This window comes from Lissotriton helveticus, chromosome 1_1 (genome assembly GCF_964261635.1).
Source record: "Lissotriton helveticus chromosome 1_1, aLisHel1.1, whole genome shotgun sequence".
NCBI lineage: Eukaryota > Metazoa > Chordata > Amphibia > Caudata > Salamandridae > Lissotriton > Lissotriton helveticus.
Window position 1 is genome coordinate 359,755,169 of NC_136057.1, and position 15,659 is coordinate 359,770,827.

The 15,659-nt window shown below is 41.8% G+C and overlaps 1 protein-coding gene across 7 annotated transcripts in view; it reads right to left on the reverse strand.

Moving 5' to 3' along the window:
- Window positions 1-1,710: 1,710 nt before the first annotated feature.
- Window positions 1,711-15,659, reverse strand: part of LOC144808497 (adenosine deaminase 2-like) — a 405,785-nt gene continuing 391,836 nt past the window's right edge. For all 7 annotated transcript variants that reach the window (XM_078673640.1, XM_078673641.1, XM_078673637.1 and 4 more), the window contains one exon: window positions 1,711-5,388. In XM_078673640.1, the coding sequence (XP_078529766.1) occupies window positions 5,277-5,388 (112 nt within the window). In that variant the 3' untranslated portion in view covers window positions 1,711-5,276. The remainder of the gene's footprint in view (window positions 5,389-15,659) is intronic.

Below are 15,659 nucleotides of genomic sequence, written 5' to 3' on the forward strand. Positions count from 1 at the left end.
TTTCACATTCGGGCTATCAAAGATTAAAGCACTAAGTTCGTGGTACAAACAAGGGAAGTTGCCTGTTTGAGCCGGTTAAGGGCAGAGAGGACAAGGGAAGTTGCCTGTTAAGGGCAGAGAGGACAAGGGCAGTTGCCTGTTAGAGCCTGTTCGAGACTGGTCGGGACTAGGGCCAGAAATGCTGCCCTTTTTCTCATTTAGCAATACCCAGCCCACACCGTCCACATCCACAAACAGAGCAACACACTCGCACCAAATGTACACCACGCACAACACTGTGCACAGATTAATGTACCAGCATGCACTACAAACCTAACCAGACCACATCGCCACACCCTACTATTCTAACTACCACACATATCCACCATCACCTACAAACAGTACACAACTCTATCCTATACCACTAACCAATACACTCACCACTAACACAACGCCAATCAACACCATACATAACTACATCCCATTCAGGCACCCTGCTGTAATTACACCTAACAGACCATCTTTTATCACTAACAAACATATAATCATCCTTCCATCAATTGTCCAACAAACACCCTCCTCTCCCTTCTACCATAATAACACTAACACACAACACACACACTGCACACCACCACACTTTGTAACTCTTGCAACAAACCAGTCTAAGATAAACACTCTCACCTCTACTTCATTCCCTCCTACACACAACATACACTCTACTCATGAAGACATCACCACCCACTCTACGTCACAACCTCCTCTCACAAACAATACTACACAACCAAATCCATTGCATGAAACATACATCAGCACCCTTTTTCACTACTTTTCAAAAGCAAAACATATCACACACACACCAGCACAATAAGATCTTCAAAGCGCAACACCTCATAATACTTACCATCACAAAATACAAACATATACCCACCTTTCAAACCACACAAAGGAACAAACTCCAATGCCAAGCTTTCACTCTTCCACCACACCTAACACAGATACAGCAATACAGCACCTCTCTTCTAACCGCCTCTCATCCATTGGACAATTTAAAACATTACTACATGACCCACATGCTGCACCACCTCCCCTGACTCATACACCTTCCGCCTTAAACACACGCAAAAAATATAAGCAACATGCCACACCTCACAACTTTGCTTGCCCGTGTCTACTTAACAAGAATGTTACACCACAAAAGCAAAACAGCACTCTAACTCACTCTCAAACACCATCTCCAACACATACACATGCAGATCCATCAAAATGCCTTCTTAGCATGCTGGATGAGGAACACGATACAGAACAGCTACACGTTTGCTATCCTAATACAGCTAATACCAGCACTAAAAACACACTTGCTACAAACCCACACAATACTGATCACTCTTCTACCTCTTCAGAAAACTACTCAAGATTTGGCTCTTCCCCACATAAGCACCATACGCAAATAGAAATTTACAGCATAACCCTCTGTATACAACCATTTTTTTCACTATAGATATGTACCTATCTTTGTGTATTACTTTGTATATGGGGTTTTGGGAAAAGAGAGAGGGACCCAAGTAAACCACAGAGGTTGGGTACCACCAGACAATTGTCAAAAAAAGCTTCCCTGGGAACGTAGTATAACCATTCAATATCACAATCACACTACGTGGTCTACCAAAAATATATAACCAATTAGCGCATATAGATACTATGAACCAAGAGAACCAAATCAGTGCAAGGAAAGTATGTAAAAAACAATGACGTTACAGTTTATTAAACAGTGTTCTAACAGCGATACAAAAATGCATTAAAAATTCATTGTACAATTAAAAACAAATGAAAAACATTATAGTAAAACAGCAAATATAGACATGTGGGAAAAAGACACACAGAACAAGAAAAAATAATTTCAAATCAGGGAATACCACAGTACTAAGACTTGTAGACAAAATGAATTATGTGCAAAACTGCTTTAGGCAAGAGCAAATTCTAGCTGGATAGTCAAAAGTAAATATTTGCAAATGTCACATATCCGTGGTAATTCCCAACATTAAAGCGTCGACGCGTTTCAGTGGGTCCAATGCAGATAACTGCCCACCTTCATCGAGGACAAACACAATATCTTCCCACTTTCTATCGCAATATCTCATACGTTTGTGTATGTTCTTATGGCTATTCATAGTTTAAAAGTGAATTTGTCTGCCAATGGTGACACTCCGTAGCTCGTGGCAGAAACTTAAAAAACAAGGCAAGTACTGTAACCTCTTCTGATAATGTGAAAACACAGTTCCTCACTGGTGGCGCCCAATCTGGCCACAAAGATATGGTAACCAATCTCAACAACGCCAAAGAATGGAGCCCTCGATAATGAATCTCTCGTGTAGAGCCGCACAAATTTCAAATGAGTTTAAAAACGGACCATAGTATATCACTGAAATAGTGAATAGAAAACTGATAAAAACGGGAGTCTGACGCGGAGTCCTCCAACGACGTCGTTGGAGGAATATCACCCCGCGTCAGACATGCACGCAAGCCTCAGGCCAGCAAAAGCCTCTGGTAGCACTTTTTTTTACCCCTTTACTAAAAGTCGAGCATGCAGCGAATGCGCTGCTCTAGGCTTGACCTAAAAAGGAGGTGATTATAATATACAGAGGTTGGTCGTTTGGACACCTAGTGTAGTAGAGCAGTAGCTCGCAACCCTACTAGCAAAGGTATCATAATGGCATATCCAAGCTTTTCGCAATTATATTAGGGGATAGCTGTGATTGTGACCATGACAAGTGATGATTGCATCATAGAGCTAGTATGAATCACGGAGTCATGGTGAGTAGACATAGGGTTAACTAAGATGGAATACCCATCAGTATCTAGCTAAGATGTGCAGGAAATTTACTTAATTGAAACATGTACGTCTCCGATGAATGGACTAAGCTCTGTGTTCCAGGTAAATGCTGTTACTATTTGATGGGGATATGAAGTAGCTAAATGCTAACCCTAACGTTCCCCGACACACAAATTCGCGAGGGAATTGCAACCTGTGACGTCTCAATAGTTGAAGGATGAGTAACTCATTAATATGCAGGACCCTATCTGTCGAGGCAGGTCCCTCGACTTATCGCTAATTTTAGCGGGGTGCTGATGTACGATCTATGACCTGAGTAACTTCCAAGTTATGGTGATCTAAAGTGGCTGAACCGCTGGCCAGAGTATACCCCGGTATCCAGACTAGAGATCGATCTAGAAAGCCACGGCGTCTCTGGGCAAAAAACCGCTGGCCAGAGTATTCCCCGGTATCCAGACAAGATATCGATCTAGAAAGCCACGGCGTGTCTGTGGGCAAAAAAGGGGGTGCCCCGTAAGTACACAGGACCCTGTCTATCAAGAAAAGAGAAGTCCCTCCACTTACCACTCACATTAGCGTGGGCGCCGTTGTGTGCGTCACCGGACAGGCTCTGCAAATGCAAGCCTGATCGTATGTGTTGATATGGTGCAGGGACTGGGGGCCTCGCAATTGCTTAGTGGAAGCATCCTGGAGCATGCCGGGAGATGTAGTTTGACATAGCTCAGAGTAAGGGAGAGGGCGAGGAGGTCTTAACTAAAGTCCCAGGTTATGTTGGACTGGAAAATCTGAAAAAAGTGTGTAAGACCTGTTCTCTGGGACTAATAAGTACAAATGCCTTATCGCTATCCGCACAATTAAAAAGTACTTCAGTAGAAAGTAAGAAGTCCTGCCACAGAAATGGTGCGCCTCAGTTATTAAATGATGTATTATTTATAACTAGTGTGCTGGCGTGGCTGTGGAGAAACAAGAGAAAAGGTTGGTTGAAGCTTGCAGCTTAGGGTATTGACCTGTGTAATTCCAGTGTTTGGATTCTTGTTGTCCCATGCTTAAGAGTAGGCCAGGCATTGTGATGGGAATAGTACATGGTGGTTAGTGGGTCCAGACATACAACCATGTCTACGGCTGGTACCCATCTGTGTGGGGTTTATATGGGTATCTGAGCCGGGGCTAACCATTGATTGTCATCGTCTGGCGAATCTACAAAGGGAGGTTGGTATGAGTAACTAAGTCATAGCTAGCCGTGGTATGTCATTATTAAGTCCACCTTCTGAGGTAATTTGTTGCCTACACGGCTGCCAACAACGTGAAAATTAGAGTGAGTTGTAATCAAGTGACATGGTGAGATGAGTGACACAATAAGTGTGTGATATGTACAAGGTGGTTAAAATATATACATGTTTGAAAGAGGCCAGGGTAAACAACAACAAAATGACCCTGCTGCTCTCCTCTTGGGAGGTTGTGATAGGTTGGAGGGAGAGTGCTCAGTTGGGATCCTCATGTTGTTGAGAACTGCTTCCTTAAAAGTAGCCACTTCTGCAGGTAATAAACCAATTGGGGGATTAAAGGTGGATTTGTTTCAGAGATTGGTGTTGATAGCAGTCATGTCAGTGGTATTCTGATTTTTATCAGAGAAAAAGAAGTGTATCCTCACTTTGCGTAAAAATCGGTGGATCTCTTGATGTATTTGAAAAAGGTCCCAGTAAAAGTGGGTAAAAAACCAAGTCTTCAGTTAAGTACATGTTCTTTGTCATCCGTCAACTCCCATTGGCCTAGGTTAACTAAGTTCGATCTCTGCTCGTGAGGTAATAAAATACTACATATTTAGTCTCTTCATGTAGCAGCATGGGCAGAAACAGTATGTCTAAGCAAATTTGAACTCAAGGAACAAGGGCGCAGCGCAGTAGGAGCAGAGCCGGCAAGAGACGGAAATTCGTTTGTACACAATGGGCTTACGCTACCCGGAAGTCGTGAAATCGAAACGCTATCTTCTTGAAACCTAATATTTATGATGATTTTTAATTAGGTTCTCTACCCAATACTTAATTGTAATACACCAATCTATGAATATGATACTCTGTGTGTCACGCCTGACCACCGAACACGTTTTCCTCACTGATCATTTTATTATCGATTCCTTGTTTTCATATGTCTTATGATGACATCTTTTTTTTCTTTTAACATTGTATTTTTGATATTATGTTTGACCAAGCCTCCATGTTCTTTTCTTGGCTAACGGCCTGTGAAGCAAGGTCATGGATTCTTCTTGGAGAGGTTAGTCCTCTTGCAAGCCAGCTGTAGAAATATGAAAAGAGGAACATATTGGGATAAACAACGCTTGCTTCCAATTTCCCACTGAAATGCATTGCAACAAATAGATTTTTGAAATACATATAACAGTAATATCCATTTAAAATTGGCTACTTTTGTTAACAGAATAAGAACTATTCTTGGCGTTGAGATTTGCGCTCTAGAGCTCCTTTCCTGACTTGACATCGCTGAGCTCCTCCACAAACTGTTGCCACTTTTTATGCCAGATTACAGACGCTCTGGCCTTCATTTCTTCGGGCATGGCGCTGTACCTGCAAAAAGGAAGGTAAACTGCTCATCCCCAGTCTTGAAGAAACAAGATCATTTAACAGGAACACTGGTGGTAGATAAAAAACATTTCAGTTTAAAATCTCGATTTAACATTCTAATAAATAAAAACAAAGTTATTAAAAGACATATTATTGTAGTTCATTAATATTAATAGTATTTAAAACCAATTTACACACATGTTGAATTTAAGGCATAAGGAAGGAATAGATGACATCCTTCTAAGGAAAGGCATGTGTTCGCTAAATGGGAATCTGCGTTAAAAAAGTGATGGTGATAAGTTACTCTTAGTTGTTAATCAAGGTTTTTCATGCTCAACTGGGAATGTGGTAGAAGGGCTTGAGGTCGAGGAGACAATGCTGCCCTGGTTATGTTGTTGCGTTTGCTGGTTGTTGGGGATGCTACTCAGAGCTGCACTGGTTTATTTTTGAGTATACATACCTAATCTAGTGGTGCGAAATGCAAAAAGCTGTGCTGAACTGAACTGACGTGCCACTGAAGGTAGCAGTGTGTTGAAAGGAACCACAGAAAGAAGCTGGGCTTATAAAATAAACCTTATGAGTGTTGCCCATATATGGAGTCTGCAGTAGGCCTACAGTGGTAGCAGACACAGATGTTAATAATAACAATAATAGTAGCAACAACCATTGTTCCTCCTCGAGCCCCTCTACCTTCAAGCATGAGTGATACATGAGCCAATCCTTCTCCAAAAGTGCCACAAGAATATAGAATTCCCTATTGCCATGCTTCTGCCTGACCACATGTCATGTCACCTTTAAAAAAGACCTCAAAGCTGTTCTCCTTGACCAACACCGGGCCAAACCGCACCTACTCGCTCATGATCCCACCAACTGCATATGAACCTCAAACTGCTCAATCGATTGATGATCCTCATGGAGTGCTGTACCACCTGCTCTTCATTGCTATGTTTTACATTAAATATGTGGGAAGCGCTCTACCTCAAGGGTAGGCTATTATTATTATTATTATTATTATTATGCGTTCTTATATAGCGCTCGATTACCCGTAGGCATCTCGGCGCTTGCCTTGGGAACCCGTCCTGGCTTTTTCCCTGTGAGATACCCGTAATGGGCATCCCCAAGGTGAAAGCCAGGCATCCCGCCGCGGGGGGGGGCCGTAGTGGAGATTAAGCAGGCTAATGCCCAGAGCTGCAGAGTGTGAACCCATGATTCGAGTAGGCACCGAAACGAGAATTATCGAGTCCGTGGATATTAGGGCTCAAGACCCTGCCGCGTCGGGAATTGAACCCTGGTCCCGGGTCTGACCTCTGCTTCAGGGTCTGCCTCCTCTAACCAGTGAGCCACACTTCTCCGCTAGGTGATTGCTCCACCCTTATGGAACATGTATATTTTCTATTTATTCTTAACATGTTCTGCTTTACTGTGAAGCGCTCTGATACCTTCGGGCTATGTCCACACAACATAAAATCACAAAAATAAAGATCCAACCAATGGTGATTTTGAACCAAAGACACAAAGCCCTTTAACCTACCCATCATCTTCAGATTCTATTTTCCCTGACAGCCAATTGTGAGGAGCATACACAGCAAGCGTGATTGACCTAATAGATAATTTTCAACACTCGTCAGCGGGGTCATAGAAGAGTGTCATATGACCATAAAATGGTGTCAAGTGCTACAACTATTGTTCAAGGTAATCCGTTTTTTCTTGCTGCTGTGTATACCTAATCACACTAATAGCAAAATCTGTTCAGAGCAGCGTGCCTGAAGTTCTTGTTTCAAACAAATGTGTGCTTTAACAACCATACAATAATGTCTTCTAAATGTACTAATAGAGAACAATGTGGCTGCTCTGAATATTTCTGTCAACGACACATTTCCGATGTACAAATTAATTTGCTTTCTTCCTTGTTCGGTGTGTCTGAAAGGTAAGGTATTGTTAGCTCGGCAAACATAAGAGGTCTGAGAGAGGAGATACCATGGCACCAACCTCAAGTGTCTGCTTTTCTATCAAAGTCTTTAAGCATAGGATTAGCACAGTGCTATCCACGCAGAGATAGAAAAGGACACAGTCTATTGTCCTTTCTACAGCAACCAGTATAAGTCAAAACCTAAACTTGAGAACTACCCAGAGTTCTCTATCTTCTTTTCTATCTCGGCGTGGATAGCACTGTGCTAATCCTATGCTTAAAGACTTTGATAGAAAAGCATACATTTGAGGTGAGAAGATTTAGAGTGCCGCTAGTGTTGAGAGTGCTCTATACAGGAGCTGCTTTCCACCTAAACTTGAAAACTACCCAGAGTTCTCTGCTTCTTTTTTGCATAATTCATTCATCACTCTATGCCTGAAACGGTATTTTTTTTACTTATACTGGGTGCTCCTTTGTGTCTGGACAAAGATATACCTCTCTGAAGAGCTCTAATTAGAGCGAAACACTGTGTCAGGGGTTGCTTTTACTCATTGCAGGTAGGCTTGGTTGGTATTTTATCAATCCAAAGCTGTAATGGTGTGCCTGGAGTGGTAAATGGCTTTTGTCATTTTACAGCTCGGCAAGGACAGCACTGTGCTAGTCCAATGCTTAAAGACTTTGCTGTAGAAATGGCAAAAGACTTTGTCCTTTTCTATCTCGGCATGGATAGCACTGTGCTAATCCTATGCTTAAAGACTTTGATAGAAAAGCAGACATTTGAGGTGAGCAGATCTAGAGTGTGGCTGGTGTTGAGAGTGCTCTATACAGGAGCTGCTTTCCACCTAAACTTGAGAACTACCCAGAGTTCTCTGCTTCTTTTTTGCATAATTTATTCGTCACTCTATGCCTGAAAGGGTATTTTTTTAAATCTATATCTATCTATACCTATCTATACCTGTATATATATATATATATATATATATATATATATATATATATATATATATATATATATATATATATATATATATATATATATATATATATATAAGAACACAAAATGGCCCCGAGTATGAGCCGGCCAAAATGAACTGTGCAGGGTTGAAGGTCTAGATGACCATGGAAAGGGAAGAGGGTACTTACACATAGCACTATATTTAAATCAGGTCTAGACCCAAGGACTCTATGGTCCAGTTGAAGGCAAGGAGCCGAAACGCGTAGACCGTCCGTTTTTTGATGCACCTTCATTTTGCACATGGTGTGTAAATAAATCAAGTGAAAACCTATCTGTTGCTGTGCCGTGTCTTCATCTGCGGGAATCGTGGGGAGAAGAAGCTGATATAACATTTGGCGTGTGCACTGGAACGCGCAACACAGGCACTCTTGGAAGAGGTGAAGCGGTCGAGAAAAAGAATTGAAAATCCAGTGAATTAGAGTTGGAGAAAAAACGACCGACGCCTCTGCTGCAAGCCGGGAGCTCCGCGATACAAGCGCTGTGAAAGATTCGCAGTGAAAAAGAAGGTTGCGGGAAGATTGGAATGGCGAAGGACTCGAGGGTGAGTGAACCGGCAGGGGGTGTGTCGCTTTTGCTCTACTCTGTAGCGCGGCGGAGGCAGCGTTCGGGTGGGGTAGGGAGACAGCCTCCCGTCGGAGAACCAGCCCTTGGGAACGGTAGCCGGGGTGTAGCGGGAAAGACATACGCTCGGGGATTGTTCCCTTTTCATCTGTCACGAAACGCTCACCTTACAATCTACGACCCGGCGAACACCCGCGGAAAGCGGGAGAATATTAGAGAATCACCCGGAGGGGGAGCCGAGAGACTACATCATCGGTGAAAATCTAACATCCCTTAAAGGGGCCGTGCAGCATATCAGGAACTGAATGAACACAGGGTGTTCAGTAGGAGCAACAGATACTCTGGGGGTCAGCGAACTTTGCCATAAGGGAGCTGATTATCCCCGAAAATTTACAAACAAAGACACACCTGGCAATAAAAACGGTGCATCAATAAGAAGTTAAAAAAGTCAACCCTGCACAATCAAATAATGGCAGACAAATCCAGGAATCGCCAATTAAGGGCGAGCGAGTTACTGAATGATGATAATCCCCCTACAACAACTACTTAAACTAAAGGGGATGGAGGAGAAAAAATAAAAGAGAGAACAATTGCGAACATAGTTAGAGAATTGCAAACACAACGAATCCAAGAAATAAATAAGTGGTGGGAAAAAACAACACTAGAAAAATACATTGAATACAAGAGAATCCCACGAGGATTGAGGATCCTCATAATGCCAACCCTAAATGACTTGGACGTGGATTTAATCAAACTATGGCAAACAGACACAAACGAATGCTCCTTCAAATTAATGAGAACTTAAATCATCCATGCCGAAAGGAAATTAGAGAAGATTACGAGTATAATAACGGCATTAGAATCTGAACTCGCAGATATTCCCACATCGGAAGAAAATAAAGAAACCATTGAGAACATGGAAAAGAAGGTGGCAAAACATGAAATGGAGGTGGAGAAACGAAAGGCCAACAAATTCACCAGAGACAGACTGGATTACATGAATGGGCGAATTTACACATTCGCTCGCAAATATGACACCCTGAGAAGCCATGTAGCAATGGACAAAAACATGGATAAAGTCACTGAACCAACAGAGGCGGTTGATAGCTCGGAGGTGAGCTCCGTCGAAGGAGAATCCATTAATACACCACTGGATTTTCGGGGGGAAATACAGCTAGCGCACATGGAGACGCGACAAAGAGGAAGAGGCAGATCCAATGCGTGGGGAAGGGAACAGCGTCTACCGAAGAAACCCCCAACAAACCAAAAACCAGAAGGGGTGGAAAAAGAAGCAAAACCAAAGCGAGGCAAAGGAAAGCAAAAGTAGCTATGAAAAAGAAGATGTCAATATCCAACAATATAGTAATAAACTTATCGAATAAAAAATTGACGGATATACAACTAAGACTTTTAAATAGAGGCCTCTCATATTGTCCAACGAAAACCATGAATGTACCTAATGCACACATTGATCTTTACAAATTTTGCCGGAAAGTAAAATTGAAAAAATATTTTGCTGCAAAGGACTATAGAAAATCACATGTCCCGAAAACAACCCAAAAAAATATATCTACTGTCGTGCAGAAAGATCTACCAGCTATGATAACTCTTGCATCGATCAAGGAAATACCCTCAACAAGCCAAGAAGACAACACGATATCTCCTGAAATGGAAATCGAGTTCTGTAATACTCTGGGAATACCAACAAACTTTGGAGGCGATAGTGGACTGAAAAGAAACTCTAAATTCTGTCCGCAACTTCCACCAGGCAATAAAGTGGATTTGTTTCAAGAACTGATGGTTGAAGAAATAACTAAGATTGCTGATAAATCAGCTAGAGATGTGAAGAAAAAACAAAATCTCTCACCAGAAGAGTATAAAGCCATGGCTGAATTGAAAAATGACACATCCATAATTATCAAATCATCTGATAAAGGTGGCAATCTCGTCGTACAGGACGTTTCCAGGTATATCGAGGAAGCGAATAGGCAACTAAAAATTCAAGAACATTATGAAAAATTAACGAAAAATCCTATGGAGGAATGGACCAGCGAATATCACTCCATGTTGTTGGGCTGGAAAGAAAGAGGTCTACTTGACTTCGAGGAATATTGCTACCTGAAAACTGACAATCCAATCATGGCAACCATATACTTTTTACCAAAGGTTCACAAATCCCTCAAATGCCCTCCGGGAAGACCGATTGTGAGTTCAATAGGATGACTACTTGAATCCACATCAAGATTCATAGACATTTTCCTTATGAACTATGTAACAGCTTTGCCATCCTTTCTGAGGGATACAATGGATTTCTTACACAAAATCTCGGAAAGTGAATGGAGACCAACCTACTTAATGGCAACCATTGATGTTGCCTCGCTCTACACCTCAATTCGCCACGAGGATGGCGTAAGGGTGGTCAGGAATGCATTAAAAGCACGCTCCGTGAACTTGTTAGAACATACGACAATGTTACTGGACATGCTCCTTTACTGCCTGACACATAACGCTTTCTTGTTTTTGGGGGGGGTGTATCTCCAAAAACAAGGGACTGCAATGGGGACATCATTTGCACCCACCTATGCAAATCTCCTGATGGGAGCATGGGAGAGCGAGGTAGTGAGGAAAGACCAAGAGAATCCGGAAGGGCCCAAAATAAAACTATGGTGTCGTTTTATAGACTACTTGTTCGTCATATGGGACGGAAATGAATACTCATTGAAAACTTTTATTGGATCCTTAGAAAACAATGATTACAACTTACATTTCACCTCATCAATTAGCTCTCGGACCCTGATTTTCCTAGATGTGGAAATATCAGTGAAAGACAACAAACTGTGCTCCAAGATCCACAGGAAACCGACTGCATGTAATAGCATCCTACACGCAAATAGTGGACATCCTGTAAGATTGAAATGGAGCATTCCATATGGCCAAATGTTACGAGCAAAAAGAAATTGCTCCAAGCAGGAAGATCTGGTAGAAGAAATAAACAAAATGAGCACAAGGTTTCTGGAAAGGGGATATCCTGAAGAAGTAATATCCTCTGCAAAAACCAGGATGCATATGAAGAACAGAACTGATCTACTGATTCCAAAGAACAAAAGGCCAGATAACAGCATGGATCCTGAAACTAATCATGAGAATGAAGTAACTAGACTTATTATGGATTTTGACAATCAGAGCACCAATATGAAAAAAGCCCTTCAAAAACATTGGAAAGTTCTACTTCTGGATGATACTTTAAAAAAGACCTTGACAGTACATCCGAGTATTACATACCGGAAGACCTCTTCCCTAAGGGACATCTTGACACAAAGTCATCTGGAACAACGGGAATGGAGTAAACCAACTTGGTTAACCACACCAGGTTTCTGGAAATGCCATAAGTGCAAGGCCTGTGAGCACGGAATGAACATCAAAGAGTATAAGTTGCAAAACGGCAAAACAGAAAAAATCCAAGACCATATCACATGTGACTAAAAGTGTGTGGTCTACAGATTACAATGTCCATGTGACAAATTTTATATCGGGAGCACTATAAACAAACTGAAACTAAGAATACTTCAACACTTAAGGGCCATTAAGAACAAGGACCCATGCTACCCGATGGCCACACACTTTGCTAAATATCATCAGAACAATCCTGCCCTATTAAAATACTCAGGGATTAAGCTGAGCAAAATCTCAGAAAGAGGCGGTGATCAAACTGTACTATTAAGACGACTTGAATCGAGAATGATATTGAGTATGGGAACTGAGGTGCCGTTTGGGCACAATCTGGATGCCGAACTACATGTACATCTGTAGATAGACATTGATGTGGTATGAACTATGAGATTGAATTCGTCACTACGGAGTTTTTGTTGATTAATGTATATAATGAGTATGATGAATTATATAAAAAGATGTGTATGATATTGGATACAGCACACACCGGAAATCAAACCATATATCAATTAACCCCACTGCCTCTGTATACAGGATAGAATCAGGGAAGGTAAACAACAACAAATATAGTGCATAGTAGATATTATGGGATATGGAATGGTTTGATATAGTACTTTACAGAGAGCATAAATAACCAACCCCCTAAATCTAGCACAATTGGCCATACAATTTAAAATCATTTGAATATGTACATAATTGTAGATAGAAGATCTTTATATCGGTCATGATTTGAAAAAGTGTATATATGTCTATGGGAAGCTTGTATGGCTAAAGAATTTGTAAAAATTTTGAAACAATTGAGGAATTGTTTTAGAAACTAACTGAACCTGAAAAGATAATGGTACTTCACGGGAAAAAGTGAAATGCAATGAGTTTTAGTCTAAAACTGTATTGTAGGATTTGCACTGTACATAGGAAGGGGTGGGGAAAGGAGGACTATGGTTAGATAATCATACCATTGTAAATACTTTATTTTGGTTTGTAAAGGTTTGTTCTAACATGAGTACTTTACGGTAATTAAGAACACAAAATGGCCCCGAGTATGAGCCGGCCAAAATGAACTGTGCAGGGTTGAAGGTCTAGATGACCATGGAAAGAGAAGAGGGTACTTACACTTAGCACTATATTTAAATCAGGTCTAGACCCAAGGACTCTATTGTCCAGTTGAAGGCAAGGAGCCGAAACGCGTAGACCGTCCGTTTTTTGAAGCACCTTCATTTTGCACATGGTGTGTAAATAAATCAAGTGAAAACCTATCTGTTGCTGTGCCGTGTCTTCATCTGCGGGAATCGTGGGGAGAAGAAGCTGATGTAATATATATATATATATATATATATATATATATATCCAAGAAAAACTCCTACTCCACAAAGAAGAGGCACGTACTCGAGGCGTGTAGGTTTTGGGCTTATTTAATATTTGTCAGGGCTCCCACGACCCCGCAAAGACAGAGAGACGCGTTTCGCCTGCGCAGCAGGCTTTATCAATCTAATTGGCGCCATGCATTTTAAGGTATATATAGCCCACCCCTTCCTTAAAACACCGGTAGACATAGGAAACGGACTGTGCATTCAAACCATCGCTGTAAATACTTATTATCCCCACACATAAATTCAGTGCAAGTGCAAAGCAAAGATGAATACACATAATGGCAAAATGCGCAATCAACATGATTTGCTGGGGAATAAAGAAGATACATTCTCCTAAAAAATGAAAGCACATGAAACATATGTACCGCCTACCAAAAATGGAAGCTTGTCTCAGTGACTGAGGTGCATAGATATAATATTGACATATGGCGCCAACGCTCTCACAGCACATTGCCCTGATATGTCAAACATAAATAAAATTACAATGAATTGTATGACAATCAATAAAATCGAGCTGCACTTGTTCCTCATAGTTGTTTACACAGACTGCATTGCCCTGTGACTGAAAAAGACACGATCTCCCAGTTGTGTCCTCCGGTCCTGGCAAAAATGGAAGTAAACTTGGCAAGCAAATGCGCACAAGAACAGACACACAGATAATAAAAGGTTTTGGGAATGTCCCATGTCCACGGGGTGACTTTACATTAGTACTGTCAGCCTCCAAGTGATTGCTGCTCATACCCCCGGAACTACAAGGCCCACAATCCCCTGTGATGAATGGTCAATGCTTTGTAAGTTCAAAGTCCATTATTGACGGTTGTGCGTGAAAGTTCAAGTCAAAAGTGTTCCTTAAGTTTATAATACCGGTGACTGGGTAATCATTCCAGAACATCCAAAGGCAAAAATGCCCATGCGGAAAATGTTTAAAAAAAAAAATATATATATATATATATATAAAACGCTCCAAACTTCACTTGTGATGCCGAACTCACAACGGGTGCCGCCCCTGCATGAGAGTGGAACTCACGTTTTATATAAGCTGTAAAAAAGAATTGCAGAGCACTCACGGGGTAAATTGATGGTCGCGCTTGCAGTTATCTAACTTTAGGTGCTCAGTTATTCAAACTAAGCGATACAAAAGGGGATGATGGACGGAGCGTTTGAACAAATCAAACACTCACCCCCAGTCAACTGATCTGGGTTTAATCCATCACCATTCTTTAGTTCACTCAGCCACCCCAGTTCAGACATCGCTATATGCAAATCAGTCTGACCCTGTGCCTCATGGGAACAGTCCAGCCCGAACTGCCAAGCCATGTCTTCCCTGGACCGGAAACAAGCATCCTGGGACCGGTTTCGGATTCATAATCCTCATCAGCCAGGCTATCTTGAATCCAGTGGTCAAGTGAACAAGGGACTGGCCCTGCGGGGGTGATTTTTTGACTGTACGGCAAATGAGGGGTTCCCGACACGCATTAGAGATTAATGGCAGGACTGAATAAGGAATATGCTACTTACCAGTATGCATCTGTTCTTGGCATGTAGGGCTGCTGACATTCATATCTGTGCATAGATCGCCGCCTAGTGTTGGGTCCGGATGATTGCACATTGTTGTCCTGGAAGAGTCTTCGAAGTATCATGAGATGGGTGGCTCCTCCCTTGGACTACAGTGCGCATGGGCATCCTCTCCATCCCCAGATTGTTTTTCGCCATTGTGGCAGAGATGGAGTATAGTACAGTACGAGATGTCCATGCAAAGAGTGAATGCTACAGCTGCGACAGGCACCGGGGAGGCGGGTAGGCGATATGAATGTCAGCAGCCCTACATGCCAAGAACAGATGCATACTGGTAAGTAGCATATTCCGTTTGAGGCATGTGGGCTGCTGAATTCATATTTGTGCATAGAATGTATAGCAGTATCTCCCCTAGCGGTGGTTGCCTGTACCAGCTGCAGCAGTCTGAAAAAGA